At 56.5% G+C, this 14,153-nt stretch overlaps 1 protein-coding gene and 1 long non-coding RNA gene across 2 annotated transcripts in view; one reads left to right on the forward strand and one right to left on the reverse strand.

Annotated features, from left to right (window-relative positions):
- The window catches only part of LOC107184920, a 13,746-nt gene extending 2,530 nt beyond the window's left edge, over positions 1–11,216 (reverse strand). Inside the window, exons 1-2 of the long non-coding RNA XR_001515817.1 lie at positions 11,045–11,216; positions 686–803 (exon numbers count right to left, since the gene is read on the reverse strand). This is a non-coding gene — a long non-coding RNA (uncharacterized LOC107184920). The remainder of the gene's footprint in view (positions 1–685; positions 804–11,044) is intronic.
- Positions 1–14,153, forward strand: part of SFXN5 (sideroflexin 5) — a 113,480-nt gene that overhangs the window by 62,583 nt on the left and 36,744 nt on the right. The window contains exon 9 of the mRNA XM_015571491.1: positions 9,471–9,561. Coding sequence (XP_015426977.1) covers positions 9,471–9,561 — 91 coding nt within the window. The remainder of the gene's footprint in view (positions 1–9,470; positions 9,562–14,153) is intronic.

Raw genomic sequence — 14,153 nt, forward strand, 5'->3', positions numbered from 1 at the left:
CCGCCCCCAGCATCTCGGGCCAGACCTTGTCTGAGGGTCAGACCCAGGCAAGGGGCATGGGAGACAGGCTTCTGTGGGCGGGCTATCAGGACTGGCTTTCGAGGCAGAGAAGAGTAGATCTTGGGAGAGCATAAGCTGGTGATTTTGGTTTCAGAGAGCAGGCGGGAGGTGCGGTGGTGCCTATGGGTGATGGGAAGGGCTGCCCACTGCAGCTGAGGGCACACGCCTGTCCCTAGAGGCCGGCTTTGCCTGTCACTCCCCTGAGCGGAGCTGGTCCTCACACTCAGGGGCGCGGCTGATGCAGGAGGCGAGGGCCTCTGGAATGATGCACACGGTTGGCCCAAATGCCAGCTGCCCTTTGCTCTTTGCCTGAGCCCCTGGGGCACTGTTGTCCCCCCTCCGTAGCCTTGGTCATGTGGTCACATGTCCCATCCCTCCTGGAGGCCTGTAAGTTCCTCAAGACAGAGGCAATAGCTCATTTAGAGTCAGTCCCACAGGACTTTGAGGATAGAGCAGCGATTAAGTAGGGGAGGTTTGCCGACTGTGTGAGCCTAAGGTCGGATCCCAGGTGAGGGAAGAGGGCAGGTGACACTGCGAAGGGCCGAGGCCAGAGCCAGAACAGAAGCTCATGCTCCCAGGACCCTGGCTACATGGCCCCCTGCCTGGATCGCCCCCAGGAGCGCACCCTTGCTCCTGTCTGGTCCTCTCTCGACCCCGGCTGGGTGCTCTCCTGTGGCTGACTCCGGGGCAACCATCACTTCACAACTTCGTTATTTTATTCATTAAGCAATAAATACATGCAACTGTAGGAGGGAAATTAGAAAATTCAAATAAAAAACATCCACATATAATAATCTTTTTGTGAAACCCAATTTCCTCATCCCCTCCCATGTCATTAAATAAAATCACAATTGTTCATGAAAAGGCATTGACCCATCTTCTACTTCACTGTTCTCCTACAGTCGGGATTGGGGCTCTTCTGAAATGGCCTCATTTACTCCACTCCCACGCAGACCAGCTCATCTCCAAAGAGCTGTGGGGTGTGTGTGTGTGTGGGGGGGGTGTCCGCATTTCATGACCAAGAGCATTCTCCTTCCCTGAATCCTTATGTCTCATCCCAAGGCATTGCCAACTCTGCCCGGTGGCTGGCCAGGAGGCTGCTAACCCTCCTGTGACCTAGATGAGACCATTTGGTTGGGGTCATACAGATTGGGGATCCCTGATTCTGTGGGGGTTGCTGGCCAAGGTCAGGGCTCTTGTGAGAGACAGGAAGGGGCTCTGTCACCTCTTTCTTGCCGATGTCACCTCTTCTTCCCTGATGATAAGAGGAGCCGATGGCTCAGCCTCGTTTCGAAGCTTGAAAATCCCACTTTCCCTCTCTGAGACTGAAGGGTGAGGTGGGGTGGCGCTGGAAGGAGAAGCCACGTGGGAGAATGCTGAGTGGCTCTGGTTGGGGAGGGCCTGAGAGGAAGGATCACTGTCCTGTGGGACGTGCTCCTCCTACAGGCCGGGGCCCAGGCCCTGCGCCCCAGTCCTGCTGTCTCACCCCAGGGGCCCTCAGTCCTTCCATCCCAACCACTTCCCAGGGCCAGAGGCAGCCCAGGTGTGGGGAGGAGATTCTGAGGCCCGCGCCTCCCAGAGTTCCCAGGGACTTGGGGTCCTTCAGGGCTCTCAGAGCCAGGGTCTCACCCTAGGGCCTGGGGACCTCACCCTGGGCTGCCCTGGCCCCCAGGGGCTGGGCCTGTGCCTCCTTCCTCCTCCCCACCCAGCTGCAGAGACCTCGAAGAGGCTTTCCCCAACCACGCCAGCCCACACCGTTCTCCCCCGCCACAAGTTCTAGAAACTTCTGTCCTTCACGCGCGCTTGGCGATACCCCATGCCCTGCCCTCTCATTGTTCCACTGGATTACCAGTTAAAAGGGACGGCCCTGTGTCTTCTCCCCAGAGGGGGGCATGCAGCACTGCTCCATAAATACTTGTTAATTAGGCCGCTGATTGATTGCGGCCTCGGGAGGCCCCTCTCGCTCTGATCCGAGTCCCAGCAGCGGCGGCCCTCCGCCCGCCGTCTTCACACAGCGAGGGGCTAACTCCGGCAGATGGAGTGGAGTTTCTGACTTGGAAAATCCGCAGCTCGCTTGCTTCTCTTTTGTGTGTGTAAATCACAAAACCTCCGAAGAAAGAGGCTTTATTTTATTTTCCTTTCCCTTGTTCTCTGCAACCCCAGGCCCCGCGGCCTCATTAACTGATCTCTGCTTCAATTAGTGACAAATCCCCTCCCAGGGCGAGCCTGTTAGGAGGAGATGACCTGCAAACAAGTGTCAGGGCCCCGGTGGTTGGCCCAGCTCTGGCATTAATTAAAACGAGTCCCTACAAGCAGCCGCGTGGACGGGCTGACAGGCCCAGGGCAGATCCCAGGGACCGGGGACGAGCCGCAGGGGAGGCCAGGCCCCAGGGAGTCCAGCCTCCTGTCTGGACCCTGCAGAGCCCTTTCCCCTCTCACGGGAGCCCGTGGCCTTGGCCAGCACCCCCCAGATTCAGAGAGCCCCAGTTTGCATGCCCCGGAAGTGAAGTCTCATGCTGGTTGCAGGACCTCCAGTGTGGGGTTCGCAGCCTTCTGGTGAACCCTCTAAATAGCTCAGTGTCTGGCTTCTTGTTCGAGAATAAGTTAGCTGTCTGTTAACAAAGGAAGCCTCCATCGGCCCTCGCTGTGTGTTAGTCGGGAGTCGGTGTGGAGCCCTTGGTGGTCAGTCCCCCTGACCCGGCTGCATGAGGCCGACCCACTCAGTCCCTGAGGGGTGCACGTGTGTGAGCACTTCGCAGACACTGGTGCAGATGCACAGACTGGTGTGTCCTGCAAAATGCCGGGAGGGAAAGCTGGGATGTTCTGTGATAAAACCAGGATTATGAAGAAGGCGGCCCCTTGGGTGTGGGACGCAGGCATGGGACCCCTCATTTACACAGGGCTGACGGTTACAGGACAGACCAGAGAGAGGCGAAGGCAGGGCTGTGAGTTCCACAGGGAGGGCACAGCGGGAGGAAACCAGAAAATGAGTGGCTATGATGTGCAGAGTGATGGTGACGAGGTGATGAGGTGATGAGGTGATGAAACAGGGGGATCAGCAGGGAGTCACGGAGTACTGTAGTGCCACGCCAGGAACCCCTCCCGGGGTGCAGGACCATGGCATTGCTGGGGGTGCAGGCAGAAGTGGGCTGGAGAAGTCGTGGCAGGGGGGCTGGCAGGCCCAGCAGATGGACCGCCTTCATGGATGCAGGGTCTGGGACGAGAGTGGTCCTGGGGCTGAAGAGGAAGGCTCAGGGCTGACGTCCAGCCAGGAGCTGGTTGATGGAGCCAGAGTATGAGAGCTACTTCATGTCTGACCCTCAAACCCTCCCCCCAAGCCAGGTCTTAGCTGGCTGAGGACTTTCCCTTTTGGGGCAACACTGACCTCCATTTCCAAAGGGCCTGGGCCCTGGGGGTCATTTCGGTAGAGGATGCAGTGATGTCTGTTAACGTTTGCTGCTAGACACTGGAGGATAAGGGGGATCCCTGGGCTGAACCCCGCCTCCTCTCGGTTCCCATTGCCTACTCCGTGTCCCCATGACAGTCAGACAGGGAGGTAATCACAGTGGCTAACACTGATGGAATGCCAGGTGCTATGTCAGTGTCCATCTCCATTTTACAAATGAGGAAACTGAGACACAGGGGAAGTCAGTGGCAGAGCTGGGCTTCAAACCCAGGCTTACTCACACACCATTCTCCTAACACGGGGCCCTTCTCTTCCTGCTCCCCCGTGCCATAAGGAGGCCGGAAAATCCAAGCGGTGTTCACAGCTTCCAGGTTGAAGGAACGCACTGTGACCCCAGGTAGACAAGTCCCTCCCCAGGGCCCCAAGAACAGTGGGGACTGGAAGAAAATGTTTGAGAGGCTCTTTAGCGATACCAGGGTTAGACCCTCTGCTCACCTGTGTCCTTGGCTCCGGGCCTGTGTTTTCTGGCCAGAGTCAAGTTAGCCACATGCATTTGTCCCTGGTTCACAGGGTGCTCTGCCCCTGCAAGATGCACCTGGCTGGCTCTGGGGTCCAGGGTGCACCTCAGGCCTTGCTGTTCTTCTCTGGGCCTGACGGAGGCGCCGGCAGCCTGGGCATCCTGGGCCAGACTGTTGTCTTGCTGCTGTCACCAGGACTGGCTTCTGAGTCGAGGGCCCATCACATGGACCCTGTGGCATACTCTGAAGTGTTCCAGAAGCCCACAGAGGGCGATGCGGGCAGTGGGGGCTCTGACATGACTGTCAGCTCTGTATCTGTTCTAGGGAGGACGATGTGGTGTCCCCGCCTACGTGGAAGGGGTCTGATGGATTTGGTTTCCCAGCAGGTGGCCGGCGGGTCTCTGTGGGTTATGGTTCCGGGGTCAGGTCTGGTCAGTGTAACCAGCAAACAAGCGCCCCAGGCACAGCAGGAGCCGACTGGTGTTTTAACCTGTACCTGAGGCTGACCCAGCCGCGTGGCCCTTTGCTCCTGAGCCTGCTGCCAAGCAACAGACCCGCTGGGGTTGCAGGCAAATTAGAGGGTCCTGGGCCACTTTGTTACCAAGTTTATGCTACAGGGAGCGCCATCTGGTGGGAGGTTTTGGTACCTCAGAGTCTTTGACCTGCCCCAGCCAGTGCCCTCCAGCACCCACCACACTCCTGACCATTTGGTTACGTAACTTTCCACCACCTGAGAGTGGATGCAGATTCTGACCTCATGCCATCCCTCCTTCCAGGCGTGCCCCCTCCTGTTGTTCTCCAGGGGCCCCGGGACCCCCGATGGCAAGCTCCGTGAGTCCACAGAGCCCTCTCTGCAGCCTGCTGACCCCTTCCTTCTAACCTGGCTGCATCCTACTCACCCCTCAGGGCTCAGTCAGGCATCTCCCTTCCAGCAGCCTCGTGGCCTGGGGCCGCCCCTCCAGGACCCTCCTCCTGGTGGAGTGGATGAGCCATCCTCGCAGGTGGACTTAGACCCGCGTGTGCAGCACCCAGCACTGGGAGAGCTGTTCACTGAGGTGGACAGCCGTGCCTGCACAGGGCAAGTCTCCTTGTGGCTCTTCGCTGTCCCCTCCTCTTTCAGAAATCACTCACCTGATGTATCCTAGGAGCATTGATTAAGCACCTGCTCGTCTCACCAGGCAGGAGTTCAGTGAGGAATGAGAGAGACAGAGGCTCTGAGCCCAGTGCTTCGGGCCTATGAGGAGAGATGGATGTTTAGTAGAGTCCACAAGTGAAACCATTTCTGTGAAATTCCGTTTTTAAATCCTACACACGTATTACTTTGATTTACAACATTTTAAGAAGGTAAACAAGCAGGTACTTAGAGACCACGATAGCTATAAGGAAGGAAGAGGTCCAGGGAAGGGCAGTGCTTGGAGGCCCTGGGGAGAGAGAGATCGGGGTGGGGCAGGGAAGGAGGGATGGAGAGAAAGAGAGAAAACTGGCTCACCAGAGGAGCAGGGACAATGGTGAGGTGGCTGGAGCCTTGCAAGCAAGGCCAGGCCATCCAGTGAAGCTGTGCGTGTGTATAATTGCAACAAGAAGCCATGGAAAGGCTAATGCAAGTTGATAGCCATATTTAGGAGGTCACTCCGGCTGCAAGCATGTCAAACTTACAGCCCACGGGTCGCACGCCTCGTTTATTTGGCTCGCATTAGCCTTTGCGTTTGACATGCTGGTGTAGTGGATTGGAGCGGGGCGAGAATGGAAGCAGGAAGCTGAGCTAGAAGGTGGGCAGCCGTCTAGGGAGCCTGGTGCTTCGGCTAAGTGGTGGGAGCAGAGAGAGAGGAGTAGCCACGTGCCAGGTGTCCAGGAAATGGAACAGATAGCTCTGCAGGACGGGCTGGACGTGGGGTGGAAGACTCCTAGGTCTCCGGCATGAGGAGTGAGCTGGGAATGGGAGAGGAACCGGCGTGGCTGAGGAAGAGCAAGGCAACCTTCCTCTGGGGTGTGTGAAGGGGGAATGCCTGAAGCCCCTTGGAATGGAGGCATCCCGTGGGGATCAGATGTATGGGCTGGAGGAGTGGCCACAGGCTGGGTGAGAGAAGGCTGCATGCATTGCTCAGGCCCCACCCGGTGTCTCCCTGCTGGCCTTGCCGAACTTAGGGGATGTTGTTGGCCTGCGCAAGGCCCTGATACGTAAGGAGCCAGCTAATAGCCACATAGCTCATGACATTGAAGGTCTGTGTCATGGGGCTCCCACCCCACCCAGGTCTTGGTGCCGGTCAGTCCCCACCGTGGGGATTGCCAGGAAGCCAGTCCTCCCTCCTCTTGCTCTGCTCCCGCCAGTTGCCATGGCAAAGTCACCAGGCCGAGAGCGGGAGCTTGGCGAGAAGTGGCCAGAGAAGGCCCACTGCTTCCTCGGACCTTCGCTGATGTCCTGCTTCTGGCTTCTCCCAGGATCCCCGGCTGCTGGCCACATGCGAATTCTCGTGCAAAACCCACACCCTGTTTGTTTTCCCCTCCGCCCAAATGGAGCCCCTGTTTGGTTAATTTCTTCTTGGTGGCTTATTTGGAGGCTGTTAAAACAGACCCGAGGGGACCCTCAGCAGCGATGGTTCCATATCTCATTATCTTTCCCAAACCCGATTATTAGCTCAGATTTTTCTGATTGCTAGCTGCTGTTCGTGATGAGTTGTGTGCCATTAATGCCAGCTGGTTCCCTTAAACAGGACCCACCATGCCAGGGAAGACGAGCTGGCATTCAGAGCCACCAGCCACTTGGCTTTTTAATTTTAATGGGCTCCACCAAATGTTCCAGGCCAAAGGGCCCCGAGAAACCAGAACAGACGGGCTCCCAACCCCCGGTCTGCAGCCCACCCTGGCTCTCTCCTGGGCTGTGGCCATCCTCGCTGCTGGGACCGTAGGGCCTGTGTTGGAGGCTGTAGGAGCCGAGGGGGTGAGTGGCCACTTGCCTTCCCTGTGTTCATGCCTGTCTGCCACCCGCCCATTATCCGTGCCCAGGAAGGAGCCCAGGCCTTCTCCCAGCTATGCCGGCCTCCAGCCCCTTTCCTGGCCTGTTGGCCATGCTCTCAGAAACGTGTGTGTGTGTGTGTGTGTGTGTGTGTGTATGTGTCTTACCCGCCCCTTTCCTGGCCTGTTGGCCATGCTCTCAGAAACGTGTGTGTGTGTGTGTGTGTGTGTGTGTGTGTGTGTCTTACCCGGTCTGTGCTGGGGAGACTCCAGTTGGCTTTGGGGCAGGGGAGGCTGGAAGGGACCTGGGCCCCCGGCATGGCTCTCTCTCCTTTCCTCCTCTCCACCCTGGGCTCCCATGTGGGGTGCAGGAGACAGGCTGGGCCAGTCACTCTGGACTGTGCCGTCCTAGGCAGGAGGGGAAGGCTTGAGGGTAGGAGGCAAGTCTGAATGTTGCTACAACTGTGGCCCCTATTCCTCCTTCCTGGACCATACCCCAGCCCTGCCTTCCCGCAAGCTCCCTGCTGGCTTCTTGGAGGGCTCCTGCTCCCACTCCTCTCACACTCTGCCTCGGTCTAAATGAATGTGAGCGTTTTGAACCCAGACCTTCTGATTTCTAGTTTGGGGTGGGGAGTCCAAGAGCTCTGCCTTCCCCCTTCCACTCCTCGGGGCCCCAACCCCAAGCTTGTCTTTCCAGGGGGGCTTTACTGAGCAAACAGCCAGTTTAAATGGCATGTCAGGCATTAAAGCACTCCTCATTGAGGTGTGAGACAATTGGAAATTAAATAGCACAGTGGTTAAGACCACAGCTTTGGAATTAGCAGTCCCCGGGTTCAATCCTAGCTTCACCTGCCTCCTTGGACAAAATTACTTAACCTCTCTGAACCTGAACCTGTCTGAACTTCTCTGAAACTGTAAGAAGGGGTAACGTCCTATCTAAAAGCCTTGAAGTGGGGCCCTAGTCAGTTTGGTTCAGTGGATAAGAGCGTCAGCCCCCAGACTGAAGGGTCCCAAGTTCAATTCAGATCAAGGGCACATCCCTCAGTTGCAGTCTCGATCCCCAGCCCTGGTCAGGGCCCATGCAGGAGGCAACCATTGATGTGTCTCTCCACATTGATTTTTCTCTCTCTCTCTTTCTCCTCTTCCTCCTCCTCCTCCTCTTCCTCCCTTCCACTCTTTCTAAAATATCAATGGGAAAATATCCTCAGATGAGGATTAACAACGACAACAAATAAAAAAATAAAAGCCTTGTAGTTGGGTTTAATTGAGATATTTCATGTGAGGTGAGTGGCCGGGCATCTCCCCATACCCTCCACACTTTCCCTCTCTGCATCTGTAGGAACATATTCCCTGGTATTTGGGGGGAGGGCACCATTTGAGTCACAGAATTGACAGTCACTGGCTGCTGGGAGCTGGGAGAACTGAGCTTGATGAGGTCCATCTCAGGCAGGGGCAGCCCTGAAGCAGGGCATCAGGGCCCAGTGTATGTGGCAGCTCCCAGGCTGCTCCGCCGTCCACCAAAATGTGTCCAAGCTGCCGTGCCTCCCAGCATCCCTTGGACAAGCAGAGGACAAGGACTGGACTCTGAGCACCAGCTTGAGGCTTCCAAGGGAGGCCAGGCGCCCAGGAGCCCAGGCTGGGTTTGTGCCTGGCAGCCCTCTGGCTCTGTGGGGCCCTGGGTTGTCTTCCTGGGTCCCTGGACCATCTCTGCCGTGCCCTGCTTTGACTGCTGCAGGCACCTAGCAGCCCTGGAGGCCTCCCAAGGCTAAGCACCTTCCCCAACAATGCAGGAGGTTGAAGCCAGGGCCAGGGCTGCGGGTGCAGGTGGTCTGCTGAGCCAATAGGTGTGCCAGACCAGAGCAGGCAGCCCTAGGACTCCTCCCCGGCCCCTGCCTCAGGCCAGGAATAACGCACAGGGCAGGGCTGGCTCTGGCCTCCGTTGGGGAGCAGGGCCCTCTGCACACCTGTCTCCTGGCCGCATGCATCTTTGCTTTCTCTCTCCCCATGCCTGTGCCTCTGCTGTTTTCCCCACCCAAAGGCCCTGTTCCTCTGCCTGGACTACCTCCCCTCCTTCCCTCCTCTTCCCGTGGCTGATCACCCATTCATCTCTTTATCGGTTCCTGGGTTTAATCCTCAGTCACCGTGGACTCAGCATGCACTAAGTGCCATCCACCGCCTTAAGTGCTGGGCATACGAAGATGAAAAAGACACGGTGCCTCCCTCCCAGCCTGGTGGGGACATCACACCCGTGAGCGGCATTCTGAGTGCTGGGGAGGAGGGACTCCTGATGTGCAGGGCAGGGACTTCCTGCCAGGGAGAGGCGACATCGTTCTTAGGGAGCTTAGTTTATTGAGGCTGTTTAAAGCATCACTGCCCTGTCACCCCAGGTAAACAGCCGCACTGCAGTTCTGCAATCGAGGGTCTGGGGGACAGCTGCAGGGGAAGATGGCGCCCCTCGCTCTCCCCCCAGCCTGCCCCCTTCCTCCCTCAGGCGGCTGTAGCACCATGCACTTTTTCTGTTTTCTCTTTCCAAGGTGGGCCTTAATGTCTTGGTTCAGAAAGCCAACAAGTTCACCCCGGCCACCCGCCTCCTCGTCCAGAGATTTGTGCCCTTCCCCGCCGTAGGTAAGACCTGCACAGTGCTGAGCATCTGCATGTGTGTGCGTGTGTGTGTGTGTATGCATGTGCGTGTGCATGTGCATACATGTGCATGGGCATGTGGGGCTCTCGGGGCTCTTGGGAGCCGGTCAGCGGCTCTACACTCTCCTGACATGGGGTGGGGGGTGTTTCTTCACAGGGACAACTGGAACAGAACATATGTAGATAGAGAAAAAGTGACGGGGGCCAGGCTGACTAGCTCTGTGTCCAAAGTTCTACACAGGGATTCTGAACCTGGGCCCCCAGGCCCCCAAAGGGTCAGAAGATAGAAGGCAGTGGATCCCATGAACTTGGTTGGGGAAGGATTTATACTAACCTCTAGCTGAAATGTAACGTTTCCTTCCATTATGAATGTAGGCAGCAAACCACAGTAATAAGCCGGTCGGTGACTGTCACCAGTAGAAAGCACAGATGTTCTCACGTCTCATCACAGTTACAGAGATCTTAAAATATTGCTCAAAATCAATACCAACAGATCCACTGGCCGATCTTGTTTTTAATCCTTAGTTAAAAAGCAGATCTATTACTGTATCACAATTTTTAAAGTATTTTGATAACATTTCGATATGATTCCTTTATGGTCCTATGTATTTTGTTTTATGCAGTTAGACACATTGTTTGGAGAGAGGTGCATGGGCCTTACCAGACTGTCCCAGGTTCCTGACACAAAGCTCCCGCTAGTCTCGCGTTCTTGGGGTATTGTGGGCCCGTTAGGGTTCGGAGCCCCCACGCACCTTCGGGTAATTGTGGGCGCGTGAGTGTGTGTAGAGGGGATCTCGCCTGCCTGCAACCGAGTCCTTGCTGATCTTGCGTCTCTGAGCTCACAACAGATGCCCAGGCCTGGACCCGGAACCCCTCAAAGCCCAGCTGACTCTTCACACACTGCGGACCAGTAGGTTTATTGCCAGCTTTACCCCGTGGCCAGATAAGTTTCCATTGAAGGAGGACAAAAAACGTTTTACATAACTGTGAAAGGCACGCTTTAAAATTAAATACCCATTGCATTTTGAAGTTATTACAGGTTCTTACAAGCTAATATCTTTTTAAAGTATGAGACTTCGTAAAACACTGTGTAATATGAAGCGAGAATTCTCCTGATCCGTCCGCAATGTGTTAAGAAGCCCACGCCTTGTTTGGGAAGAGAGCACCACCGTGGGAAGATTTTTAAAAATTAAAAAGAAATAAACAACACCGAAGGAACCCTGGGGCAGTCCGTGATTAGTAATCAAAAGAGGAGTATAAGCCAGTGTTTGAACCATGACACTGAGTTCCCCATCTGAGGCCAGAGGACAAAGATGGGGGCCAGCCCACGGGCGCGGGGTCCTGTGCTGTCCTTGGTGCCAAGCCTCCGTCTAAAGAGCTGGGAGTCAGACCCAAGTTCATGGTCCAGACCTGCTCTCCTCTTCCAGAGCTCAGTTTCCCCATCTGTACAATGGGCACCAGCACTTACCTTTCTACAGGCCAGAGCTGTGGGAGGATCAAATGAGACCACAACCAGACTACCCTCCTAGGAGAGTGCTTGGAACCACCTGAAAAGCTCCCGGGAGATCATTCCTGGGCAGCCCCACCTCCTCGATGGCCCAGAGGCTAATGAACTCCCAGGACCAACCTGCTCGATGAGCCTCGGCCAACCCAGATAATTGCTATAGCAACTCCACACTTTTAATGAACCCTCAGCTATTTCTAGTGCGGGCCATTAATGGAATAACTCTTTAGATCTGACTTTGTTAAGGGGCCTAATTGAGTGAACACGGCTGCTGTTCTTGGGGTCCTTGCCCTCCTGGGCTGGAGGGTTAGGTGCAGCCCGAGAAGGCGGCAGCTCTCAGCCGCACTGGACTGGATCTGGGACTCGGCTAAGATGTAATCTGTCCTTGAGCCAAGCTCCAGACCAGGACTCCGCCCGGGGCCCATTCCAGCCCTGCTCTACTGGCCATCTTGCTGTGTGACCTTGGGGTGGTCTTCACCTTTGTGAGGCTCCTGAAAGCAGGAGGAGGGTCCCTGCTCTCAGGGTTGACCTTTCTCTCATCCCCACCTGAGACTTTCTCTATTTGGGCTCCAGCTTGATTACTCTCCTGCCTTCTTGTTGGGGAGGAGCCTACAGCCCCTCGCACACGTGCAGCCACCCGTGAGGGGCCTTGCGTTCCTATGTGTCCCTGGCCAGTTGCACAGGTTTGCACTCTGTGTGGTTTGCAGCCCTGAGAGTCCTAGGTTGCCAGGATCCGGAGAGAAGCAGGCCCTTCCTGGCCCCTTCCTCAGGCCCAATGCCCAAGTCCTGGCTGTGGACCTGCCTGTCTTCCACCGCCTGCCCAGTCTCTTCTCCCCCACATTCAAGCTTCCAGCTCTCTGGCCCCCATTGCCCATCCCAGGCCCAACTGCAAATGGGCACTAGCTGACTCCGCTGGTCATTGCTGACACAGTGGTAGTGGGCATGCCTCTCACTCTCCAGGGGCTCAAAATTCCCTTGGTCCTCTCAGGCCACCATCTAGTCCATGCAATGTGGCCTCCCTCCACCTTATCCCCAGGGGCCTCTGGCCAGGACAGAGCATCTCTAAGCTTTCCACGGCTGCTGGTCCCACCAGCTGTTCACCCCTGCTTTCCACTGCAGGTGGGCCAGACTGGGACGGGCCACAGCTAAGACCACTGAGAAGAGGGCTCAGGACTTTCTTTACCTTGTAGAGCAGTGGTTCTCAACCTTCTGGCCCTTTAAATACAGTTCCTCATGTTGTGACTCAACCATAAAATTATTTTCGTTGCTACTTCATCACTGTAATGTTGTTACTGTTATGAATCGTCATGTAAATATCTGATATGCAGGATGGTCTTAGGCGACCCCTGTGAAAGGGTCATTCGACCCCCAAAGGGGTCACGACCCACAGGTTGAGAACCGCTGTTGTAGAGGGTTCTTTGCCCCTTTGGAGGCCGGCCGGACTCACAGAGCTGTGAGTGCACAGGGGAAGTGATGGATTGAGCCCTGGCTGCTGGGATGTGTGTGTAGGAGGATGGAACAAAAGGGGGTCTTCAGGGTGAGAGGGGTCCTGAAGGGGCTTTGGTGCACTGTGCTCAGAGGCCACCTCCCCACTCTGTCCCTCCTGGGCAGGCTGGAAACTCAGGCTCTGGGGAACCAGGAGACTCCCGGGGGTCAGTTGCTCCTTCCCACCGCTCTGTCCAGCTCCTCCCTGGGCTCCTGCCCCAGGCTGAGGTCTGGGAAGCAGGAGGACAGCTGTCTGCACTGAGACCCATGCGCTGCCCAGGAGAGAGGCCTGAGACCCCTGGCCCAGGACACCTGGCTGGCGCCTGACTCTGCCACTCCCACCCCTCTCTGGCCTCGGACCAGGTCCTATTTCAGCCCCTTTCTGCTGGGACTGCAGGCCTCCCCTGGGTTTGTAAAGCCCAGTATTCCCGAGGCCCCATAGCTCTCCGCATTGCCCCCAGCCGCCTCTGTTCCCCTCAACTCTCCTCATTCTCTCTCTGGGAGGACACTCGGGCAGGGGGAGACATCCCATCTTACAGAAGAAGAAACCAGTTCAGACTCACTAAGGGTTATCCTGACCTGGCCACAGCCCAGGCTGCTCCAGCCACTCAGATAACCTTCACTGCAGTAGCTGAGAGATTGAGGGGTGGGGTCCAGAGGCCGGCTGTTCCGTGTCCCACCAGGAGCACCTCCAGTTTTGCCCCTGGTTTTTCAGCCGGGGTTGTGTGTATGTGTGTGCATGTGCGTGCGTGCATGTGTGTGTGTGTGTGTGTGTGTGGAGTACGTGGGGAGCCACAAGGACACTCCCTGCAGCCTCTCCCCTGAGGTGGTTTCAGAGCCGTGCTGGGCCCTGGTCTAGAACAGCAATCATGTGGGAAAATCTCATTGCTATTTATACATGGACATGTTAGGAAAGACGGTGAGTGCTGGCATTGGAATCGATTGGGGACTGGTAATTAATTTGTTTAGACCTTAATTAATTCTCCAGTTCTTTCTTATTTGTGGACTGTCACGCTTAATTGTGTTCAGGAGCTCGAGCTTGGAGCAGGCCCTCCATTAATTGACGTGAGGTGGAAGTTAATGGTTTGGGGAGCTGGGCAAACAGTGTAATTAAAGGTCAATTGAGGAGGCATCGGAAAAATACAAACCTCCAGGTCCAGCCACCAGGCTCCAGGCGCAGTCCCTTTCCGCAGAGGCAGGCCCCACAGCAGCCTTCACGGGGGGCCTTGGGTGGGGGCTGGGAGCAGTGGCCAGCAAGAGGAGGTCCAGGGGTCCCATGGCGAGAGGAGTAGATGCACCTTGTCAGGGATGGGCGGGGCAGGGGCTTTAGCCAGGAGCTGAAGGTGGGGACCCCAGGGTCACCTGGCAAGCATGGCCGTGTGCTCAGGCTCTTGTATCTATGTGTGTAGGGGGCAGGGCAGGGAGCTGTGAAGGTCACCCCCAGACTGCCTGGTTGAATCCATGCCGAGCAGGGGACCAGCAGGGCCCGGTGCTCATAAAGACCCCCATGTGGGCTCTGAGCTCCCCATGGGGAGGCCTAAGCCTCAGCACCCACCCCCCCGACTCCCTGCAGAGGGAGCAGCCTTCC

This window comes from Myotis davidii, unplaced genomic scaffold (assembly GCF_000327345.1).
Source record: "Myotis davidii unplaced genomic scaffold, ASM32734v1 scaffold247, whole genome shotgun sequence".
NCBI classification, from domain to species: domain Eukaryota; kingdom Metazoa; phylum Chordata; class Mammalia; order Chiroptera; family Vespertilionidae; genus Myotis; species Myotis davidii.